The sequence below is a fragment of the Camellia sinensis genome, chromosome 12 (genome assembly GCF_055761805.1).
Source record: "Camellia sinensis isolate YWXY chromosome 12, ASM5576180v1, whole genome shotgun sequence".
In the NCBI taxonomy this organism is placed as follows: domain Eukaryota; kingdom Viridiplantae; phylum Streptophyta; class Magnoliopsida; order Ericales; family Theaceae; genus Camellia; species Camellia sinensis.
Window position 1 is genome coordinate 120,774,229 of NC_138972.1, and position 25,579 is coordinate 120,799,807.

The window sequence follows — 25,579 nt, forward strand, 5'->3', positions numbered from 1 at the left end:
TTAAACAAAATTGACTGGTTCCATTCACCTATCCCCGGGTTTCTTGCATAATATCCCGGACACTATTCATAGGTTACGTTATGTCAATAAGGCAAGCATGAGGCTATGCTACTAGTTCTGTGTGATCATTCCCTTGTAGAAGGAGTGGTATATTGATTGTAACAACTGATGTACCCTTTTGTGACCAAACTTACCTCCTTTAGCATTGAGAGAGCATTAGCAGTTTCCAAACTAGGGCAGGATAACCTCATTTCTAGGATTGTATTATTGCCTCTTTGAATGATTTAGTGAATCCTAGGTCTGACTTCTAAATTAGGACAGGGCAACCCTACCCCCCAAATAGGCATGAATGCAAATGATGTGCTTATGTGATATTTTGGAAACGATTTGATTTGATTCCAGCGATCTAACAACGAGAAATACTGTGATTTCATTCCCAAAGTGTGGGGAGTCTGACGTGGCAGTAATTTGATTCTATGGCAATCCAAGTTATTTGGTGGTTCAATTTAGGCAGTGATTCATATTTTGATCATGATTTGAGTAATCAGTAGTAAATTTGGGGGGTTATTTCCCAATTTTAAAGAATTGAGTTTGAATTTAGGTTCTTACATTAGTGATCAAAGAAGAAGAGAAAAAAGAAAAGAATGATTGCCTTTTTAAAATTTAAATCCCTAAGAAAACACGTTGTTAAAGAATAACTTCTAAAAAAAAAAGGAAGTTTCCAACTTAAGTAGAGCCTCGGAGATTATGCAAGATGCTTAATCGAATCAGAATCTTTAATTCATTGACTTTAGGGGAAATGTCGACTTTTACGAAAAATGGTAGATAAGGAAGTGGTGACCAAATCTTCAATTTTGAATAAAAGTCGAAATCCCCTAGAAAGACATTTGACTAAAGAGACAATTGTTTGATTAGATACTTGGAATAAGATCGAGAGCTCCTTTTGAGGAAAGCATTGTGAAAGAAAACCCGAGTAGAATTTTAGAAATTATGGAAGGTTTTTGATCAGACAGAAATCCTTAGGTTTTTTACTTTAGAGGGAATTTAATTTTATGGAAAAATGTTGATGAGGAGGTGATGACCGAGTCTTTCACTTTGAAGTGAAATTTTGAATTTCCTTAGAAGACATTTGACTATAAGGTGACTGTTTGTTTGATTTCTTGGAATAAGATCCAAAATTCTTTGGAAATTTTTTGAAAATAAAATTTGAATAGAGTTCTAAAATTATGGAAAGTTTTTTTCATCAGGTAAAAGCCTTTGGGCCGCTAACTTTGGGCGAAACTTAATTTTATGGAGAAATGTTAGACAAGGAAGTAATGACGGAGTCTCTCATTTCGAATAAAATTTTGGTTCCTGTACAAGATATTTGGCTAAAGGGTGATCGTTTGGTTGATTCCTTGGAATAAAATCCGAACTCCTCAAAACTTTCGAAAATAAAGAGGAAAGGGAAACATTGAAATTTTCAATAAAAATAAAACGACACTTTATTTTGAAAAATGATTTTAAAAAAAATAGAAGTTGAAATTTGATCACGAACTTTTGAAAATAAATTGGGGCACATTTCGGGAAACAATAAGTAATGGAAAGACAATTTTTTAGAATGATCACTTTGGTTGAAATCCTTTAAATTCGTCAGAATTCCCTTTTGTCGGGCAAATATCACCCAATGACGATGGCTTCGAGATCCAATGGTAAGTGTTAAACAAAATTGACTGGTTCCATAAACCTATCCGCGGGTTTGTTGCAAATTATCCCGGACACTATTCGTGGGTTATGTTATGTCAATAAGGCAAACATGGGGCTATGCTACTTGTACTGTGTGATCATTCCCTTGTGGAAGGAGTGGTATATTGATAGTAACAACTGATGTGCCCTTTTGTGACCATACTTACCTCCTTTTGCGTGGAGAGAGCATTAGCAGCTTCCAAACTAGGGCAAGATACCCTCCTTTCCAGGATTGTCTTATTGCCTCCTTGAATGATTTAGTGAATCCTAGGTCTGACTTCTAAATCAGGACAGGGCAACCCTACCCCCCAAATAAGCATGAATGAAAATTATGTGCTTATGTGATATTTTTGAAACGATTTGATTTGATTCCAGCGATCGAACAACGAGAAAGACAGTGATTTCATTCCCAAAGTCTGGGGAGTCTGACGTGCCAGAGATTTGATTCTATGCCAATCCGAGTTATTTGGGGGCAATGATGCAGTTACTAAGATTTGGGGGTTCAATTTAGGCAGTGATTCATATTTTGATCATGATTTGAGTAATCAGTAGTAAATTTGGGGGGTTATTTCCCAATTTTAAAGAATTTGAGTTTGAATTTGGGTTCTTACGTTAGTGATCAAAGAAGAAGAGGAAAAAGAAAAGAATGATTGCCTTTTTAAAATTTAAATCCCCGAGAAAACATGTTGTTAATGAATAACTTCTAAAAAAAAGGAACTTTCCAACTTAAGTAGAGCCACGGAGATTATGGAAGGTGTTTGATCGAATAAGAATCTTTAAGTCATTGGCTTTAGGGGGAATTTCGAGTTTTACAAAAAATGGTAGATAAGGAAGTGGTGGCCAAATCTTCAATTTTGAATAAAATTCGAAATCCCCTAGAAAGACATTTGACTAAGGAGACAATTGTTTGATTAGATACTTGGAATAAGATCGAGAGCTCCTTGGGAGGAAAGAATTGTGAACGAAAACCCGTGTAGAATTTTAGAAATTATGGAGAGTTTTTGATCAAACAGAAATCCTTAGGTTTTTGAATTTAGAGGGAATTTGATTTTATGGAAAAGTGTTGATGAGGAGGTGATGACCGAGTCTTTCACTTTGAAGTGAAATTTTAAATTTCCTTAGAAGACATTTGACTATAAGGTGACTGTTTGATTGATTTCTTGGAATAAGATCTAAAATTCTTTGGAAATTTTTTGAAAATAAAATTTGAATAGAGTTCTGAAAGTATGGAAAGTTCTTATCATCGGGTAAAAACCTTTGGGCCGCTGACTATGAGGGAACCTTAATTTTATGGAGAAATGTTGGACAAGGAAGTAATGACCAAGTTTCTCATTTCGAATAAAATTTTGGTTCCACTACAAGATACTTGGCTAAAGGGTGATCGTTTGGTTGATTCCTTTGAATGAATCCGAACTCAGAACTTTTAAAAAAAAAAAAGAGGAAAGGGAAGCAGTGAAATTTTAAATAAATAAAAAAAAAACGGCACTTTATTTTAGTAAAGGATTTTGAAAAAAATAGAAGGTGAAATTTGATCACGCACTTTTGAAAATAAATTGGGGCACATTTCGGGTAACAATAAGTAATGGACAGAGAATTGTTTAGATTGATCACTCTGGTAGGAATCCTTTAAATTCCTCAGAATTCCCTTGGTCGAGCAACTATCACCCAATGGGTGATCACGATGACTTCGAGATCATTTGGCAAGTGTTAAACAAAATTGACTGGGTCCATTCACCTATCCTCGGGTTTGTTGCATGGTATCTCGGACGCTATTCGTGGGTTATGTTATGTCAATAAGGCAGGCATGAGACTATGCTACTAGTACTGTCTGATCATTCCCTTGTGGAAGGAGTGGTATATTGATAGTAACAACTAATGTGGCCTTTTCTGACCAAACTTACCTCCTTTTGCATGGAGAGAGCATTAGCAGCTTCCAAACTAGGGCAGGTTACCCTCCTTTCCAGGATTGTATTATTGCCTCTTTGAATGATTTAGTGAATCCTAGGTCTGACTTCTAAATTAGGACAGGGCTACCCTACCCCCCAAATAGGCATGAATGCAAATTATGTGCTTATGTGATATTTTGGAAACAATTTGATTTGATTCTAGCGATCTAACAATGAGAAGGACAGTGATTTGGTTCCGAAAGTGTGGGGAGTCTGACGTGGCAGTGATTTGATTCTGTGGCAATCCGAGTTATTTGGGGGCAATGATGCAGTTACTAAGATTTGGGGGTTCAATTTAGGAAGTGATTCATATTTTGATCTTGATTTGAGTATTCATTAGTAAATTAGGGGTGTGGTTTCCCAATTTTAAAGAATTTGATTTTGAATTTGGGTTCTTACCTTAGTGATCAAAGAAGAAGAGGAAAAGGAAAAGAATGATTGGCTTTTTAAAATTTAAATCCCCCAGAAAACATATTATTAAAGAATAACTTCTAAAAAAATAGGAACTTTGCAACTTAAGTACAGCCTCGGAGATTATGGAAGGTGGATGATCGAATAAGTATCTTTAAGTCATTGAGTTTAGGGGGAATTTCGACTTTTATGAAAAATGGTAGATAAGGAAGTGGTGACCAAATCTTCAATTTTGAATAAAATTCGAAATGCTCCAGAAAGACAGTTGATTAAGGAGACAATTGTTTGATTGGATACTTGGAATAAGATTGAGAGTTCCTTGGAAGGAAAGATTTTTGAAAGGAAACCCGAGTAGAATTTTAGAAATTATTGAATGTTTTTAAACAGACAGAAATCCTTAGGTTTTTGACTTTAGGGGGATTTTGATTTTATGGAAAAGTGTTGATGAGGAGGTGATGACCGAGTCTTTCACTTTGAAGTGAAATTTTAAATTTCCTTGGAAGACATTTGACTATAAGGTGACTGTTTGATTGATTTCTTGGAATAAGATCCAAAATTGTTTGGAAATTTTTTGAAAATAAAATTTGAAAGAGTTCCGAAATTATGGAAAGTTCTTTTCATCAGGTAAAAACCTTTGGGCCGCTGACTTTTAGGGAACCTTAATTTTATGGAGAAATGTAGTCAAGGAAGTAATGACCGAGTCTCTCATTTCGAATAAAATTTTGGTTTCTATACAGGATACTTGGCTAAAGGGTGATCGTTTGGTTGATTCCTTTCAATGAAATCCGAACTCCTCAAAACTTTCAAAAAAAAAAAGAGGAAAGGGAAGCATTGAAATTTAAAAAAAAAAAAACGGCACTTTATTTTGAAAAAGTATTTTGATAAAAATAGAAGTTGAAATTTGATCACGCACTTTTGAAAATAAATTGGGGCACATTTCGGGAAACAATAAGTAATGGAACAACAATTGTTTTGCTTGATCACTCTTGTAGGAATTCTTTAAATTGCTCAGAATTCCCTTGGTTGGGCAACTATCACCCAATGGGTGATGACGATGACTTTGAGATCCAGTGGTAAGCGTTAAACAAAATTGAGTGGTTCCATTCACCTATCCTCGGGTTTGTCGCATAGTATCCCGGACATTATTTGTGGGTTATGTTATGTCAATAAGGCAAGCATGAGACTATGCTTCTAGTGCTGTTTGATCATTTCATCGTGGAAGGAGTGGTACTTTATAGTAACAATTGATGTGCCCTTTTGTGACCAAACTTACCTCCTTTTGCATGCAGAGAGCATTAGCAGCTTCCAAACTAGGGCAGGATACCCTCCTTTCCAGGATTGTATTATTGCCTCTTTGAATGATTTAGTGAATCGTAGGTCTGACTTCTAAATCAGGACAGGGTAACCCTACCTCCCAAATAGGCATGAATGCAAATTATGTGCTTATGTGATATTTTGGAAATGATTTGATTTGATTTGATTCTAGCGATCTAACAACAAGAAAGACCGTGATTTCATTCCAAAAGTCTAGGGAGTCTGGCGTGGCAGTGATTTGATTATGTGGCAATCCGAGTTATTTTGGGGCAATGATGCAGTTGCGAAGATTTAGGGGTTCAGTTTAGGCAGTGATTCATATTTTGATTATGATTTGAGTAATCAATAGTAAATTATGGCGGTGGTTTCCCAATTTTGAAGAATTTGAGTTTGAATTTGGGTTCTTACCTTAGTGATCAAAGAAGAAGAGGAAAAAGAAAAGAATCATTGCCTTTTTAAAATTTAAATCCCCAAGAAAACATGTTATTAAAGAATAACTTCTAAAAGAAAAAGGAACTTTCCAACTTAAGTAGAGCCTCGGAGATTATGGAAGGTGTTTGATCGAATAAGAATCTTTAAGTCATTGACTTTAGGGGGAATTTCGACTTTTATGAAAAATGGTAGATAAGGAAGTGGTGACCAAATCATCAATTTTGAATAAAATTCGAAATCCCCTCGAAAGACATTTGACTAAGGAGACAATTGTTTGATTAGATACTTGGAATAAGATCGAGAGCTCCTTGGAAGGAAAGAATTGTGAAAGAAAACCCGAGTAGAATTTTAGAAATTCTGCAAAGTTTTTGATCAGACAGAAATCCTTAATTTATTGTCTTTAGAGGGAATTTGATTTTATGGAAAAGTGTTGATGAGGAGGTGATGACCGTGTCTTTCACTTTGAAGTGATATTTTGAATTTCCATAGAAGACATTTGACTATAAGGTGACTGTTTGATTGATTTCTTGGAATAAGATCTAAAATTCTATGGAAATTTTTTGAAAGTAAAATTTGAATAGAGTTTCGAAATTGTGGAAAGTTCTTTTCATCAGGTAAAAACCTTTGGGCCGCTGACTTTGTGGGAACCTTTATTTTATGGAGAAATGTTAGACAAGGAAGTAATGATCGAGTCTCTCATTTCGAATAAAATTTTGGTTTTTGTACAAGATACTTGGCTAAAGGGTGATCGTTTGGTTGATTCCTTTGAATGAAATCCAAACTCCTCAAAACATTCGAAAAAAAAGAGGAAAGGGAAACATTGAAATTTTAAAGAAAAAAAAAACGGCACTTTATTTTGAAAAAGGATTTTGATAAAAATAGAAGTTGAAATTTGATCACGCACTTTTGAAAATAAATTGGGGCACATTTCGGGAAACAATAAGTAATGGAAAGACAATTGTTTAGATTGATCACTCTGGTAGGAATCCTTTAAATTCCTCAGAGTTCCCTTGGTCGGGCAACTATCACCCAATGGGTGATGACGATGATTTCGAGATCCAATGGCAAATGTTAAACAAAATTGACTGGTTCCATTCACCTATCGTCGGGTTGATTGTATAGTATCCCGGACACTATTCGTTGGTTATGTTTTGTCAATAAGGCAAGCATGAGGCTATGCTACTGGAATTGTTTAATCATTCCCTTGTGGAAGGAGTGGTATATTGATAGTAAGAACTGATGTGCCCTTTTGTGACCAAACTTACCTCCTTTTGCATGGAGAGAGCACTAGCAGCTTCTAAACTAGGGCAGGACACTCTCCTTTCCATGATTGTATTATTGCCTCTTCGAATGATTTAGTGAATCCTAGGTCTGACTTCTAAATTAGGACAAGGCAACCGTACCCCCAAATAGGCATGAATGCAAATTATGTGCTTATGTGATATTTCAGAAATGATTTGATTTGATTCCAGCGATCTAACAACGAGAAAGACAGTGATTTCATTCCTAAAGTGTGGGGAGTCTGACGTGGCAGTGATTTGATTCTGTTGCCGTCTGAGTTATTTGGGGGCAATGATGCAGTTACAAAGATTTGGGGGTTTAATTTAAGCAGTGATTCATATTTTGATCATGACTTGAGTAATCAGTAGTAAATTGGGGGGGTTGTTTCCCAATTTTAAAGAATTTGAGTTTGAATTTGGGTTCTTACCTTAGTGATCAAAGAAGAAGAGGAAAAAGAAAATAATGATTGCCTTTTTAAAATATAAATCCCCAAGAAAACATGTTATTAAAGAATAACTTCAAAAAAAAAAAACGGAACTTTCCAACTTAAGTAGAGCCTCGGAGATTATGGAAGGTGTTTGATCGAATAAGAATATTTAAGTCATTGACTTTAGGGGGAATTTCGACTTTTATGAAAAATGGTAGATGAGGAAGTGGTGACCAAATCTTCAATTTTGAATAAAATTTGAAATCCCCTAGAAAGACATTTGACTAAGGAGACAATTGTTTGCTTAGATTACTTGGAATAAGATCGAGAGCTCCTTGGGAGGAAAGAATTGTGAAAGAAAACCCGAGTAGAATTTTAGAAATTATGGAAAGATTTTGATCAGACAGAAATCCTTAAGTTTTTGACTTTAGAAGGAATTTGATTTTACGGAAGTGTTGATGAGGAGGTGATGACCGTCTTTCACTTGGAAGTGAAATTTTGAATTTTCTTAGATGACATTTGAATATAAGTTGACTGTTTGATTGATTTCTTTGAATAAGATCTAAAATTCTTTGGAAATTTTTGAAAATAAAATTTGAATAGAGTTTCGAAATTGTGGAAAGTTCTTTTCATCAGGTAAAAACCTTTGGGCCGTTGACTTTGATTGAACCTTAATTTTATTTAGAAATGCTAGACAAGGAAGTAATGACCGAGTCTCTCATTTCGAATAAAATTTTGGTTCCTGTACAAGATATTTGGTTAATGGGCGATCGTTTGGTTGATTTCTTGGAATAAAATCCGAACTCCTCAAAACATTCGAAAAAAAAGTGGAAAGGGAAACATTGAAATTTTAAAGAAAAAAAAACAGCACTTTATTTTGAAAAACGATTTTGAAAAAAATAGAAGGTAAAATTTGATCACGCACTTTTGAAAATAAATTGGGGCACATTTCGGGAAACAATAAGTAATGGAAAGACCATTGTTTAGATTGATCACTCTGGTAGGAATCCTTTAAATTCCTCAGAATTCCCTTGGTCGGGCAACTATCACCCAATGGGTGATGACGATGATTTCAAGATCCAATGGTAAGTGTTAAACAAAATTGACTGGTTCGATTCACCTATCCCCGGGTTTGTTGCATAGTATCCCGGACAGTATTCGTGGGTTATGTTATGTTAATCAGGCAAGCATGAGGCTATGCTACTAGTACTGTTTGATCATTCCCTTGTGGAAGGAGTGGTATATTGATAGTAACAACTGATGTGCCCTTTTGTGACCAAACTTGCCTCCTTTTGCATGGAGAGAGCATTAGTAGCTTCCAAACTAGGGCAGGATACCCTTCTTTCAAGGATTGTATTATTGCCTCTTTGAATGATTTAGTGAATCCCAGGTTTGACTTCTAAATTAGGACAGGGCAACCCTACCACCCAAATAGGCATGAATGAAAATTATGTGCTTATGTGATATTTTGGAAACGATTTGATTTGATTCCAGCGATCTAACAACGAGAAAGACAGTGATTTCATTCCCAAAGTCTGGGGAGTCTTACGTGGTAGTGATTTGATTCTGAGGCAATCCGAGTTATTTGGGGGCAATGATGCTGTTACAAAGATTTGGGGGTTCAATTTATGAAGTGATTCATATTTTGATCATTATTTAAGTAATCAGTTGTAAATTAGGGGGATGGTTTCCGAATTTTAAAACATTTGAGTTTCAATTTGGGTTCTTACGTTAGTGATCAAAGAAGAAGAGGAAAAAGAAAAGAATGATTGCCTTTTTAAAATCTAAATCCTTGAGAAAACATGCTGTTAATGAATAACTTCTTAAAAAAAATAGGAACTTTCCAACATAAGTAGAGCCTCGGAGATTATGAAAGGTGTTTGATTGAATAAGAATCTTTAAGTCATTGACTTTAGGGGGAATTTAGACTTTTACGAAAAATGGTAGATAAGGAAGTGGTGACCAAATCTTCAATTTTGAATAAAATTCGAAATCCCCTAGAAAGACATTTGACTAAGGAGACAATTGTTTGATTAGATACTTGGAATAAGACTGAGAGCTCCTTGGGAGGAAAGAATTGTGAAAGAAAACCCGAGTAGAATTTTAGAAATTATGGAAAGTTTTTGATCTGGCAGAAATCCTTAGGTTTTTGACTTTAGAAGGAATTTGATTTTATGGAAAAGTTTTGAGGAGGAGGTGATGACCGAGTCTTTCACTTTGAAGTGAAATTTTGAATTTCCTTAGAAGACATTTGACTATAAGGTAACTGTTTGATTGATTTCTTGGTATAAGATTTAAAATTCTTTGAAAATTTTTTGAAAATAAAATTTGAATACAGTTTCGAAATTGTGGAAAGTTCTTTTCATCAGGTAAAAGCCTTTGGGCCTCTAACTTTGAGGGAACTTTAATTTTATGGAGAAATGTTAGACAAGGAAGTAATGACGGAGTCTCTCATTTCGAATAAAATTTTGGTTTTTGTACAAGATACTTGGCTAATGTGTGATCGTTTGGTTGATTCCTTTGAATGAAATCCGAACTCCTCAAAACTTTTGAAAAAAAAGAGGAACGGGAAGCATTGAAATTTTAAATAAAATAAAAAAAAAACGTTACTTTATATTGAAAAAGGATTTTGAGAAAAATAGAAGTTGAAATTTGATTACGCACTTTTGAAAATAAATTGGAGCACATTTCGGGAAACAATAATTACTGGAAAGACAATTGTTTAGATTGATTTAAATTCCTCCGAATCCCCTTGGTCGGGCAACCCAATGGGTGATGACGATGACTTCGAGATCCAATGGTAAGTGTTAAACAAAATTGACTGGTTCATTCACCTATCCTCGGGTTTATTGCATAGTATCCCGGACACTATTTGTGGGTTATGTTATTTCAATAAGGCAAGCATGAGGCTATGCTACTGGTACTGTTTGATCATTCCCTTGTGGAAGGAGTGGTATATTAATAGTAACAACTGATGTGCGTTTTTGTGACCAAACTTATCTCCTTTTGCATGGAGAGAGCATTAGCAGCTTCCAAACTAGGGCAGGATACCCTCTGTTAAATTTGATGTATAGAGAAATAGAGAGAATGAATTATGTATTATTGATTGATATTATGTTATATATATTACAATGATTCATGATTCCTATATATAGAAGAGGGTGAGTGTGTAGTAGGTAAGGAGTAGGTGAAGTGGAGGCGGTAGTGGTGTAGTGGGTTAGGTTTAGTGGAGTAGGTGAGGTGGTAGTGGTGTAGTGGGTTAGGTTTAGTGGAGTAGGTTTAAGCGGGTGAAGTAGGTGATAGGTTTTAACAGCCCCCCGCAAACTCAAGGGGGATAGGAACTAGCCAACTTGAGTTTGGAGAGAGTAACAAAACAAGAAAATAGACGAATACATAAAAGAAAAGAGGATAGGAGACACTGTATGGTCGTGTCAGACCGATGGTGAAGACACTGGATGGTGGTGTCATAACGTTGTAGAGGACACTGGATGGCGGTGTCAGACCGATGTAGAAGACAGTTTATGGGGTCATGTCGGACCGTTGTAGCAGACAATGTTGTGACAGTTGTTGTGACAGTTTACAGAGTCTTGTCGGACCCATAAAGGAGCTAACCAGAATCAATGTCGGGACAGTTTACAGAGTCTTGTCGGACCCGTGTAGAAACTAACCGGAATCAATGTCGGGACAGTTTACAGAGTCTTGTCGGACCCATGAAGGAGCTAACCGGAATCAATGTCGGGACAGTTTACAGAGTCTTGTCGGACCTTTGTAGAAACTAACCGGAATCAATGTCGGGACAGTTTACAGAGTCTTGTCGGACCCTTGTAGAAACTAACCGGAATCAATGTCGGGACAGTTTACAGAGTCTTGTCGGACCCTTGTAGAAACTAACCGGAATCAATGTCGGGACAGTTTACAGAGTCTTGTCGGACCCATAAAAAGTCGCACCCTCAAAAGGTGTGCCCAATCTTTCAAAAAGGCGTGCCATCAAAAGGCGTGCCCATTCCATAAAAAGGTGTGCCGGACATGATGGCGAGACGCGTGACCACATTGGCTGGCGCGCCCGTTTTGTCGTCTGGCGTCAAGTGGCGCGCGATGCGCGTGACTGCCTTGGCTATTTAACCTAGGCTGAGGCAGAGGTTGAGACAAAAAAACCTGCTAAAATCCTCTGAAAAAAACTCTTCCTTTTCTGAGAGAGATACGCTGTAACACTCTGTTGCCCAGTCCTTCTCTGAAAGTACCAGTCGGAAATCGCTGCTTCGCTGAAACACTCAGCAACCCAAAAAACATGGCCTCTTCTTCCCGTCCAGCTACCCAGAACATGGCATCCTCTTCCCGTGGTCTGCTCACGCTCTTTCCAGACCTGAACGAGTCCACAAGAGAAATAACTGGTGCGGTGGCACTGGAAACTCAACCAAGCGCTCCCGAGTTTGCTCCGTTGAACTTTCCTATGCGGTCTGTGGAGCAAAGAATGGCAGTGCAGTCGGATGTGGAGGCCAATCAGTATACATTGAAGTCATGTGTGGAAACCATGACTGCGGTTACAAATTTGTCGAACCGGCTGCAGAGTAGGACAAATGAGGTGCAGCAGTTAAACGCCCAACTGGCTCTGCTCCAACGCATGTATAAGGATGCGCGAGCAGAGATAAGTGTGCTAAAGGCGGAAAACAAGGAGCTGAAACGGAAGGCCACCGTGATGTTCCGATTTGGAGGGCCGCCATATGCTGCAGTGGAGGAGCAGGGAGTAGTGATCATGCCCAGTGGAGTGGGAAACACGGAGGCAACACCGGCAAGGGCCGCCCAGGACGGAGGCAAGAAGAAAAGACCGGCGGCAGAGTAGAGAAGAAAAAATCCCACCTGTGAATGTGGTTGTTTGTTTGTTTGTTTGTTTGTTTGTTTGTTTGTTTGTTTGTTTGTTTGTTTGTTTTTTTTTTTTTTTTTTTTTTTTTTTTTTTATGTTGGTGTAAAATGGTGATCGGGGTTGATCCCATGATATGAATAAAACAAATGAGTTGTGCAAACCCGAATGATAGGAAGAACATGCAGAAAAAAAGGGGTGAGAATTTTGTTTTTTTTTTTTTTTTTTTGGTTGATAATAATAATAATAATAACAATAATATATGAAGGAGGAAAGCATGTGGGTGGGGAACATGAGTGTGTGGAAAGAAGGAAAAGAAAAAGTATGGGTTGTATGCAAAAGTTGACAGAGTGGGAGTAGGATATTAAAAGAAACATATACATATATATATATATATATATTAAAATAAAAGAAAGTGGAAGAGAGGGGGAACACGAGATAGTTCTACTTTTGTCTGTAGAGAGAGGGTTTTTTTTTTTTTTTTTTTTAAAGTAAAGGGAATCATGGATATGATTAAAGTGGGTCTAGTGGAGAGAAAGGGACGAGAGAGAGAGAGAGAGAGCTCGTGTGTGTCTCCATGGTGTGTTTGGTAGCAAATTGAATCAAGGGGTTGATCTCTCTGCATTCCGAAATATCCTCGAAATCGACAGAGAGAGAATAATCTGCCCCAGGTTTGAGAATAAGATGTGGAACACAACAACCTGAAAGAAAGAGAGAAGGGTAAAAGGGTTTGGTGGTGAGATCTCTCAGGCGACGCCAACTAACCCCTTTTACAGCCATATGCAAGGCAGTCTGCCCTTTCTTGTTGCAGCAGTGGGAAGGACGTGATTTCATGGAGAAGGTCTTGGCGGTGGCGGTGGAGTCGGAGGAGTTGACTGTGGAGGAGCGCAACCTCTCCTGACCGTGCTTGCAATCTTGCCAAACAGGCTTTTGATGAAGCAATTGCTGAATTGGATACCTTGGGAGAGGAGTCTTACAAGGATAGCACATTGATTATGCAACTTCTTAGGGATAACCGCACGCTGTGGACCTCAGATATGCAGGATGATGGAGCAGATGAGATTAAAGAAGCTCCCAAGCAAGATGAAGAACAGAAGTGAAACACCAATGGCGGAGTAGAGTTGGCGTCGGTAGCTGTCGGAGCTGCGACAGTGGGCAGCGTGCGAATGGCGGTGCTCCTCGATGATTGCAAAGCTCTGATATACTGGTGGTGAAGAAGAGTGAAGGTATGTGTAGAAAATTCTAGTGGGCTAGGTTGAGGTCCGACGGGCGGCCAAGGCGAGATTGCCGCCCGCCGGTGAAGCGAAAATATTAGGTTCTAAACCTGCTCTAATACCATGTTAAATTTGATGTATAGAGAAATAGAGAGAATGAATTATGTATTATTGATTGATATTATGTTATATATATTACAATGATTCATGATTCCTATATATAGAAGAGGGTGAGTGTGTAGTAGGTAAGGAGTAGGTGAAGTGGAGGTGGTAGTGGTGTAGTGGGTTAGGTTTAGTGGAGTAGGTGAGGTGGTAGTGGTGTAGTGGGTTAGGTTTAGTGGAGTAGGTTTAAGTGGGTGAAGTAGGTGATAGGTTTTAACACCCTCCTTTGTAGGATTGTATTATTGCCTCTTTGAATGATTTAGTGAATCCTAGGTCTGACTTCTAAATTAGGACAGGGCAACCCTACCCCCCAAATAGGCATGAATGCAAATTATGTGCTTATGTGATATTTTGAAAATGATTTGATTTGATTCCAGCGATCTAACAACGAGAAAGACAGCGATTTTATTCCCAAAGTGTAGGGAGTCTGACTTGGTAGTGATTTGATTCTATGGCAATCCGAGTTATTTGGGGGCAATGATGCAGTTACAAAGATTTGGGGGTTCAATTTAGGCAGTGATTCATATTTTGATCATGACTTGAGTAATCAGTAGTAAATTGGGGGGGGTTGTTACCCAATTTTAAAGAATTTGAGTTTGAATTTGGGTTCTTACCTTAGTGATCAAAGAATATAGAAAATTTAATGTATAAAGAGAAATAGAGAATTGTATTATTGATTGATATTTATGTTATGGTTACAATGATTCCTATATATAGGAGAGGGTGAGTGTGTAGTAGGTGAGGAGTAGGTGAAGTGGAGGTGGTAGTGGTGTAGTGGGTTAGGTTTAGTGGAGTAGGTGAGGTGGTAGTGGTGTAGTGGGTTAGGTTTAGTGGAGTAGGTTTAAGTGGGTGAAGTAGGTGGAGAGTAGGTGGATTTTAACAGCCCCCCGCAAACTCAAGGGGGATAGGAACTAACCAACTTGAGTTTGGAGAGAGTAACAAAACAAGAAAATACATAAAAAGAAAAGAGGATAAGAGACACTGTATGGTCGTGTCAGACCATTGGTGAAGACACTGGATGGTAGTGTCATAACGTTGTAGAGGACACTGTATGGAGGTGTCATAACCATGTAGAGGATACTGGATGGTGGTGTCATAACGGTGTAGAGGACACTGGATGGCGGTGTCAGACCGATGTAGAAGACAGTTTATGGGGTCATGTCGGACCGTTGTAGCAGACACTCTTGTGACAGTTGTTGTGACAGTTTACGGAGTCTTGCTGGACCCTTGTAGAAACTAACCGGAATCAATGTCGGGACAGTTTACAGAGTCTTGTCGGACCCATAAAGGAGCTAACCGGAATCAATGTCGGGACAGTTTACAGAGTCTTGTCGGACCCCTAAAAAAGTCGCACCCTCAAAAGGTGTGCCCAATCTTTCAAAAAGCGTGCCATCAAAAGGCGTGCCCAATCCATAAAAAGGCATGCCATCAAAAGGCGTGCCCATGTTTTCAAAAGGCGTGCCATCAAAAGGCGTGCCCAATCCATAAAAAGGCGTGCCATCAAAAGGTGCGCCAGACACGCGGCGATGCACGTGATCGACAGAACGCGTGTCGGCCTCTTTGTCATGGTCTTTATAAACCGAAGCGGAGGCTGAGGCTTGGAAGCAGAGACAAAAACCTGTTAGAAAAACTCTGAAAAACTCTTCGTTTTCTGAGAGAGATTTCTGAGAGAGATACTCTGTAACACTCTGTTTTCTGAGAGAGATTTCTGAGAGAGATACTCTGTAACACTCTGTTTTCTGAGAGAGATTTCTGAGAGAGATACTCTGTAACACTCTGTTGTCTGAGAGAGATTTCTGAGAGAGATACTCTGTAACACTCTGTTGTCTGAGAGAGATACTCTGTAACACTCTGTTTTTCAGAAAATGGCTTCGTCTTCCCGTGGTCTGCTCACTCTCTTTCCAGACCTTAACGAGTCAACAAGAGAGATAACTGGTGCGGGGGCCAGTGAACCTCAACCAAGCGCCCCAGGGTTTGCTCCGTTGAACTTTCCTATGCGGTCTGTGGAGCAAAAAATGGCAGTGCAAACTGACATTGAAGCCAATCAGTATACTTTGAAGTCTTGTGTGGAGACGATGACGGCAGTCACAAACTTGTCGCACCGGCTGCAGAGTAGGACAAATGAGGTGCAGCATTTAAACGGCCAATTGGCTCTGCTCCAGCGCATGTATAAGGATGCGCGAGCAGAGATAAGTGTGCTGAAGGCGGAAAACAAGGAGCTGAAGCGGAAGGCTACCTTGATGTTCCGATTTGGAGGTCCACCATATGCTGTAGTGGAGGAGCAGGGTGGAGTGAACGTGCTCGGTGGAGTGGGTAGTATGGAGGCAGCGCCGGTAAGGGACACCCAAGAGAAAAGCAAGAAGAAGAGACCTGCAGCAGAGTAGAGAAGAAAAATCCCACTGTGGGTGCGGGTGTGTTGTGGTGGTTTGTTTGTTTGTTTGTTTGTTGGTTTTTTTTTTTTTTTTTTTTTTTTGTGTGTGTAAAATTGTGATCGGGGTTGATCCCTAAGATGAATAAAATATGATTTGGTGTGCAAAGCTATATGGTATGAAGGGAATTGGAAAAAGATTAAAAAGAATGTGAAAGAAAAATAAAGAAAAAATAATAAAAATATATTTGAAATCAAAAAATGAAAGATGGAGGAAATAAGGAAAGTGGTTTGGAGAAAATAAATAAAAATAAAAATAATGGAGTTGGAAATCAAACGGAGGAGAGATGAAGATTTTTTTTTTTTTTTAATATAATATAATAAAAAGAGATATATATATATATATATATATATATATAATAAAGAAAGTGGGGAACAAGAGTGTAAAGAAAAGAAAAAGTATAGGTTGCATCGTGGGTCACATGGGTGAGTAAAAGAAAACAATAAAGAAATGAGTGGGTGCCCCCCATGTGCAAGGATAGTGCTGGCACTTCAATAGGTGGTACAGCCTGCTGAGCATCAGCTTTGACAGGAGCTGCCTTTGGACCTTTTCTCTAATAAATGCGTCAAACTGTTGTTGTTGGTGTTATCAAGAATGTGGAGAAGAGGAGGCTTGTCTGATGGCCTCTTGGGCTGTGTAATCATATCGAGGTTCGTGGACCTCTCAATCATGTTGTCACCCTTAAAACCAGAGATGGGGACAAAAGGAATTTTGTCAGGGTTGTAACCAACCTTCTTCAGATAGGAAGAGACTTCCTGCACAATTTCATCATACCTTGCTTTTGAGTACTTAGGAGTGGTGAAGTAGGTGAGGTGGTGTGGCAGTCAAGAACTGGAGCATACCCATTACCAATCTGACCCGGGTGATTCATAATAATAACCTGGGAGGTGAAATTTGCAGCTTCCTTGGCTGGATCATCCTTTGAGTTGGATGCAACAAAACCACGTTTGAGATCCTTCACTGCAACATTGTAGATGAAGACGATCGAGACGGTGGTGTATGGGAGGACAACAGTGAGAGGAGAGGCAATGGTGGTGGACTCGAAGAAATTTCAAGGTATGTGTAGAAAATTTTAGCAGATTAGGTTGAGGTCCGGCGGGCGGCCAAGGCGAGGTTGCCGCCCGCCGGTGAAGCGAAAAATACTAAGTGCTTAACCTTGCTCTGATACCATGTAGAAAATTTAATGTATAAAGAGAAATAGAGAATTGTATTATTGATTGATATTTATGTTATGGTTACAATGATTCCTATATATAGGAGAGGGTGAGTGTGTAGTAGGTGAGGAGTAGGTGAAGTGGAGGTGGTAGTGGTGTAGTGGGTTAGGTTTAGTGGAGTAGGTGAGGTGGTAGTGGTGTAGTGGGTTAGGTTTAGTGGAGTAGGTTTAAGTGGGTGAAGTAGGTGGAGAGTAGGTGGATTTTAACAAAGAAGAAGAGGAAAAAGAAAAGAATGATTGCGTTTTTAAAATTTAAATCCCCAAGAAAACATGTTATTAAAGAATAACTTCAAAAAAAAAAAAAGGAACATTCCAACTTAAGTAGAGCCTCGGAAATTAAGGAAGGTGTTTGATCGAATAAGAATCTTTAAGTCATTGACTTTAGGGGGAATTTCGGCTTTTATGAAAAATGGTAGATGAGGAAGTGGTGACCAAATCTTCAATTTTGAATAAAATTCGAAATCCCATAGAAAGACTTTTGACTAAGGAGACAATTGTTGGATTAGATGCTTGGAATAAGATCGAGAGCTTCTTGGGAGGAAAGAACTGTGAAAGAAAACCCAAGTAGAATTTTAGAAATTATAGAAAGTTTTTAATCAGGCAGAAATCCTTAGGTTTTTTACTTTAGAGGGAATTTGATTTTATGGAAAAGTGTTGATGAGGAGGTGATGACCGAGTCTTTCACTTTGAAGTGAAATTTTTAATTTCCTTAGAAGACATTTGAATATAAGGTGACTGTTGGATTGATTTCTTCGAATAAGATCTAAAATTCTTTGAATATTTTTTGAAAATAAAATTTGAATAGAGTTTCAAAATTATGGAAAGTTCTTTTCATCAGGTAAAAACCTTTGGGCCGCTGACTATGAGGGAACCTTAATTTTATGGAGAAATGTTAGACAAGGAAGTAATGACCGAGTCTCTCATTTCGAATAAAATTTTGGTTCCCGTACAAGATATTTGGCTAATGGGCGATCGTTTGGTTGATTTCTTGGAATAAAATCCGAACTCCTCAAAACATTCGAAAAACAAGAGGAAAGGGAAACATTGAAATTTTAAAGAAAAAAAAAACGGCACTTTATTTTAGTAAAGGATTTTGAAAAAAATAGAAGGTGAAATTTGATCACGCACTTTTGAAAATAAATTGGGGCACATTTCGGGAAACAATAAGTAATGGAAAGATACTTGTTTAGATTGATCACTCTGGCAGGAATCCTTTAAATTCCTCAGAATTCCTTTGGTCGGGCAACTATCACCCAATGGGTGATGACGATGACTTCGAGATCCAATGGTAAGTGTTAAACAAAATTGACTGGTTCCATTCACCTATCCTCGGGTTTGTTGCATAGTATCCCGGACACGATTTGTGGGTTATGTTATGTCAATAAGGCAAGCATGAGCCTATGCTTCTAGTACTGTTTGATCATTCCCTTGTGGAAGGAGTGCTACATTGATAGAAGCAGCTGATGTGCCTTTTTGTGACCAAACTTACCTTCTTTTGCATGGGGAGAGCATTAGCGACTTCCAAACTAGGCAGGATACCCTTCTTTCAAGGATTGTATTATTGCCTCTTTGAATGATATAGTGAATCCTAGGTTTGACTTCTAAATTAGGACAGGGCAACCCTACCACCCAAATAGGCATGAATGCAAATTATGTGCTTATGTGATATTTTAGAAATGATTTGATTTGATTCCAGCGATCTAACAACGAGAAAAACAGTGATTTCATTCCCAAAGTGTGGGGAGTCTGACGTGGTAGTGATTTAATTCTGTGGCAATCCGAGTTATTTGGGGGCAATGATGCAGTTACAAAGATTTGGTGGTTCAATTTATGCAGTGATTCATATTTTGATCATGATTTGAGTAATCAGTAGTAAATTAGGGGGGTGGTTTCCCAATTTTAAAGAATTTGAGTTTGAATTTGGGTTCTTACCTTAGCGATCAAAGAAGAAGAGGAAAAAGAAAAGAATGATTTCCTTTTTAAAATTTAAATCCCCGAGAAAACATGCTGTTAAAGAATAACTTCTAAAAAAAAAAGGAACTTTCCAACTTAAGTAGAGCCTCGGAGATTATGGAAGGTGTTTGATTGGATAAGAATCTTTAAGTCATTGACTTTAGGGGGAATTTAGACTTTTACAAAAAATGGTAGATAAGGAAGTGGTGACCAAATCTTCAATTTTGAATAAAATTGGAAATCCCCTAGAAAGACATTTGACTAAGGAGACAATTGTTTGATTAGATACTTGGAATAAGACCGAGAGCTCCTTGGGTGGAAAGAATTGTGAAAGAAAAGCAGAGTAGAATTTTAGAAATTATGGAAAGTTTTTGATCTGGCAGAAATCCTTAGGTTTTTGACTTTAGAAGGAATTTGATTTTATGGAAAAGTGTTGAGGAGGAGGTGATGACCGAGTCTTTCACTTTGAAGTGAAATTTTGAATTTCCTTAGAAGACATTTGACTATAAGGTGACTGTTTGATTGATTTCTTGGAATAAGATCTAAAATTCTTTGAAAATTTTTTGAAAATAAAATTTGAATACAGTGCCGAAATTGTGGAAAATTCTTTTCATCAGGTAAGAACCTTTGGGCCGCTGATTTTGAGGGAACCTTAATTTTATGGAGAAATGTTAGACAAGGAAGTAATAACCGAGTCTCTCATTGCGAATAAAATTTTGGTTCCTGTACAAGATACTTGGCTAAAGGGTGATCGTGTTTTTGATTTCTTTGAATGAAATCCGAACTCCTTAAAACTTTCGAAAAAAAAGAGGAAAGGGAAGCATTGAAACTTTAAATAAAATAAAATAAAAAAAAACGACACTTTATTTTGAAAAAAGATTTTTGAAAAAAATAGAAGTTGAAATTTGATCACATACTTTTGAAAATAAATTGGGGCACATTTCGGGAAACAATAAGCAATGGAAAGACAATTGCTTGGATTGATCACTCTGGTTGGAATCCTTTAAATTCCTCAGAATTCCCTTGGTCGGGCAACTATCACCAAATGGGTGATGGCGATGACTTCGAGATCCAATGGTAAGTGTTAAACAAAATTGACTGGTTCCATTCACCTATCCTCGCGTTTGTTGCATAGTATCCCGAACACTATTCATGGGTTATGTTATGTCAAGAAGGCAAGCATGAGGCTATGCTACTAGTACTGTTTGATCATTCCCTTGTGGAAGGAGTGGTATATTGATAGTAATAACTAATGTGCCCTTTTGTGACCAAACTTACCTCTCCTTCTGCATGGAGAGAGCATTAGTAGCTTCCAATCTAGGGCTGGATATCCTCCTTTCCAGGATTGTATTATTGCCTCTTTGAATGATTTAGTGAATCCTAGGTCTGACTTTTAAATTAGGACAGGGCAACCCTACCCTCCAAATAGGCATGAATGCAAATTATGTGCTTATGTGATATTTTGGAAATGATTTGATTTATTCTAGCGATCTAACAACGAGAAAGACCGTGATTTCATTCCCAAAGTCTGGGGAGTCTGACGTGGCAGCGATTTGATTCTATGGCAATCCGAGTTATTTGGGGCCAATGATGTAGTTACAAAGATTTGAGGGTTCAATTTAGGCAGTGATTCATATTTTGATCATGATTTGAGTAATCAGTAGTAAATTAGGGGGGTGATTTCCCATTTTCAAAGAATTTGAGTTTGAATTTGGGTTCTTCCCTTAGTGATCAAAGAAGAAGAGGAAAAAGAAAAGAATAATTGCCTTTTTAAAATTTAAATCCCCAAGAAAACATGTTATTAAAGAATAACTTCTAAAAAAGTATAGCCTCGTGGATTATCGAAGGTGTTTGATCGAATAGGGATGTTTAAGTCATTTACTTTAGGGTGAATTTCGACTTCTATGAAAAATTGTAGATAAGGAAGTGGTGATCAAATCTTCAATTTTGAATAAAATTCGAAATCCCCTAGAAAGACATTTGACTAAGGAGACAATTGTTTGATTAGATACTTGGAATAAGATCGAGAGCTCCTTGGGAGGAAAGAATTGTGAAAGAAAACCCGAGTAGAATTTTAGAAATTATGGAAAGTTTTTGATCAGATAGAAATCTTTTGGTTTTTTACTTTAGAGGGAATTTGATTTTATGGAAAAGTGTTGATGAGGAGGTGATGACCAAGTCTTTCACTTTGAAGTGAAATTTTGAATTTCCTTAGAAGACGTTTGACTATAAGGTGACTGTTTGATTGATTTCTTGGAATAAGATCTAAAATTCTTTGGAAATTTTTTGAAAATAAAATTTGAATAGAGTTTCGAAATTATGGAAAGTTCTTTTCATTAGGTATAAACCTTTGGGCCGCTGACTTTGAGGGAACCTTAATTTTATGGAGAAATGTTAGACAAGGAAGTAATGACCGAGTCTCTCATTTCGAATAAAATTTTGGTTCCCGTACAAGATATTTGGCTAATGGGCGATTGTTTGGTTGATTCCTTGGAATAAAATCCGAACTCCTCAAAACATTCGAAAAAAAAGAGGAAAGGGAAACATTGAAATTTTAAAGAAAAAAAAAATGGCACTTTATTTTGAAAAACAATTTTGAAAAAAATAGAAGTTGAAATTTGATCACACACTTTTGAAAATAAATTGGGGCACATTTCGGGAAACAATAAGTAATGGAAAGACAATTGTTTAGATTGATCACTCTGGTAGGAATCTTTTAAATTTCTCAGAATTCCCTTGGTCGGGCAACTATCACCCAATGGGTGATGACGATGACTTTGAGATCCAATGGTAAGTGTTAAACAAAATTGACTAGTTCCATTCACCTATCCTCGGGTTTGGTGCATAGTATCCCGGACACTATTCGTGGGTTATGTTATGTCAATAAGGCAAGCATGAGACTATGCTACTAGTACTGTTTGATCATTCCCTTGTGGAAGGAGTGGTATATTGATAGTAATAACTGATGTACCCTTTTGTTGCCAAACTTACCTTCTTTTGCATGGAGAGAGCATTAGCAGCTTCCAAACTATGGCTGGATATCCTCCTTTCTAAGATTGTATTATTGCCTCTTTGAATGATTTAATGAATCCTAGGTCTGACTTCTAAATTAGGACAGGGCAACCCTACCCCTCAAATGGGCATGAATGCAAATTATGTGCTTATGTGATATTTTGGAAATGATTTGATTTGTTCCAGCGATCTAACAACGAGAAAGACCGTGATTTCATTCCCAAAGTCTGGGGAGTCTGATGTGGCAGTGATTTAATTCTATGGCAATCCGAGTTATTTGGGAGCAATGATGCAGTTACAAAGATTTGGGGGTTCAATTTAGGCAGTGATTCATATTTTGATCATGATTTGAGTAATCAGTAGTAAATTAGGGGGGTGGTTTCCCAATTTTGAAGAATTTGAGTTTGAATTTGGGTTCTTACCTTAGTGTTCAAAGAAGAAGAGGAAAAGGAAAAGAATGATTGGCTTTTTAAAATTTAAATCCCCAAGAAAACATGTTATTAAAGAATAACTTCTAAAAAAATAGGAACTTTGCAACTTAAGTACAGCCTCGGAGATTGTGGAAGGTGGATGATCGAATAAGTATCTTTAAGTCATTGAGTTTAGGGGGAATTTCGACTTTTATGAAAAATGGTAGATAAGGAAGTGGTGAGCAAATCTTCAATTTTGAATAAAATTCGAAATCCCCTCGAAAGACATTTGACTAAGGAGGCAATTGTTTGAATAGATACTTGGAATAAAATCGGAAGCTCGTTGGGAGGAAATAATTGTGAAAGAAAACCCGAGTAGAATTTTAGAAATTATGAAATGTTTTTGATCAGACAGAAATCTTTAGGAATGACAATTGTTTAAATTGGGCACCGCCCACTGCCTATGCCTTGTTGTTGTTGTTGTTGTTTTTTTTTTTTTTTTGTGACACCTATTATTTTTAAGTTTTCTGTGACTGTGCCTTTGCACTGATAGGTGATGAAAATAGCCAAAATTGTTAGGGTGTAGGCTCCCCTCAAGACTACATCTTCTCCATACTCCCTCAAGACTCTATTTTGTAGGCTCCATAGTTTTGTGATTTGAACCATTCATCTTGTAGTTCAAAGAGAAGAATATATTTATAAAAATTTAGCTTGATCGAACATCGATCGATACACTTACTAATCGTGTTTCATTTTATGAAAAGTCTTGAGCAGAGCTGCTCCCAAAATGTTTGAGTGAATTTCATGAGACTAAAAGTCCATGTGGTTTGGGACTTGGGAGGTTAAGACTAGATGTAGACCTTGTCTTTCCACTATTTGCAGAAAGTGGTTGCTCTCTGACTCGAGAAAACATTCTTATGCTTGTCAGTGTTGTACTAAATAATGATGTGGACGCATATTTGACAGAGCCCTATTATGTTCATCAAATTGTTGAAGTTGTATATACTTAAAAATGAATGTTCTTGTGGTAGGTACACGATGGTTCCAGCTTCCTTGTACCTGGGATTTTCTGCTTCAATAATATGGGTTGCGGAGGTACAAGTCCATCTTTTAGATTTGGTTCGTCACTTTGTTGTGTTTGATGATGTAATAAGTACATTACTTTTTCCCTAACGATATTATAGTCCATCAGGGTACATATCTTACTTCTACAGCACGCAGTCATGCACATGATTTAAACTTAGAAGAAGGAAACGTGATTGGTAACTTCAATGGAGAATTTTGGGGAATGTTTGCAGGTCACCAGGTGCTGCATTTTAGTTTTTTATGACAATTTTAATGATCTTTGGTTTTAATAATAATATATTCAATTTGTTTTGTGTGGATGTTGTTCATCTGGAATAATCTTCATTTTTTTTATTGAATTTTGCTGTTCGTTGGAAACCTCATGTCTCTTTTTCTATTGAAAGGTGGAATGGTATGTGCATGCTTGTGATTCCAAGCTGAATTCCATGTCCTATATTTTTCTATGTTGTTTGTTGTATTACCAGTACCAATTCATTATCATAGTTTTAGTTATTAATACTTGCATTACACTCGAGAAACTCTGACCTTCATTGTACGAAAAAAATTATTTAATGTTAAATTTCTCTTTTGCATCTCTAATGCAATTTTAGCTATAAGCTAGCACTGAAAAATAAAGATGGCAGAAAGATGAGGAGAGTCCTATTTATTATGAAGTGAATGATTTCTATTTCCTTTTTTTCCCCCTCTTTGGCTAAGGGAGGCTTTCCCTTTTTCTTTTGTTTCTTTATTAATTTCTTTGGTGGACGTTTTAATGATAGTTTGTTTTTTTAATTTAAAAAAAGGGATAAAATCAAGGGTCCCAAACCTTTTTCGATAGTCTCGAAATCAATCAATGAAGGGAGTTTCAAGAGGAATGACTTCCCTTAGTTGGTTTGAGTGGCATAGCCCATTGGAGTAGTTGTCTAACCGTGGGAAACAATTGTATAGCCATGTTGACAATTAGAGCTATAGAGTTTTCGACATGGTTGACTCCCATTTTTGGCTTTCCTTTTGTTAGAAAATTTTGTCAAGTCGACAAACTTGACCGTTCCATTCTGCGAATCCTTCACACCTCTACCCAAGTATCTGAAGGGTATCAAGGTCTAAAAAAAAAAAGTTGATACAGTATCCAACACGTCAAAAAGTGTCCAATGAGTGCTAGTGCCAGACATGCATCGAACACGGATACGCACCTTTTTAGTTGTGTCAAGAAGTGTGTGTGTTTCTTGGGTTGTTCAATATATATATTTTTAAGATAGCAAATAAAATATTAAAATATACATAAATTACTTGTATTAAAATAAATAAATAAGGATATTCAATGGCACACCTTTAATCCTATGTAGTGCTGTCCTTGACAGCAATATACCACTATCTTTCATTTGGTTGTGGAAACCTCAGTGTCAGAATCTATGATTTTTTTGTTCTTTTAAAACACTCGCATCTTTAATTTGTTATTCTTTCTTTCACATCACTGCAGGGGGGAACTACCAGTGGCAGTGGCACAACTTTACTACATATTGTGTTTGTTTGTAGTATGACCTTAGGTACCATGCTCATGTGCTTCTTACAAAAGAGGGATGCTAAAGGAGAGGAGACTTTACCAGATTCTTCTGTCAGTTTCTACTCTTCCATTGTTTGACTTACGAATGCTATTAAGCATCCCCCTTATTGCATATTCAGGCTTACAACAAGCATTTGTATGGTAATTGTTGATGAACTTATGA

The 25,579-nt window shown here is 37.4% G+C and overlaps 1 protein-coding gene across 1 annotated transcript in view; it reads left to right on the forward strand.

Annotated features, from left to right (window-relative positions):
• Positions 1-25,579, forward strand: part of LOC114297921 (mannosyl-oligosaccharide glucosidase GCS1) — a gene marked incomplete at its 5' end in the record, with an annotated part of 54,943 nt that overhangs the window by 27,271 nt on the left and 2,093 nt on the right. Inside the window, 3 exon segments of the mRNA XM_082897209.1 lie at positions 23,819-23,882; positions 23,980-24,093; positions 25,333-25,557. Of these exon segments, the coding sequence (XP_082753335.1) occupies positions 23,819-23,868 (50 nt within the window).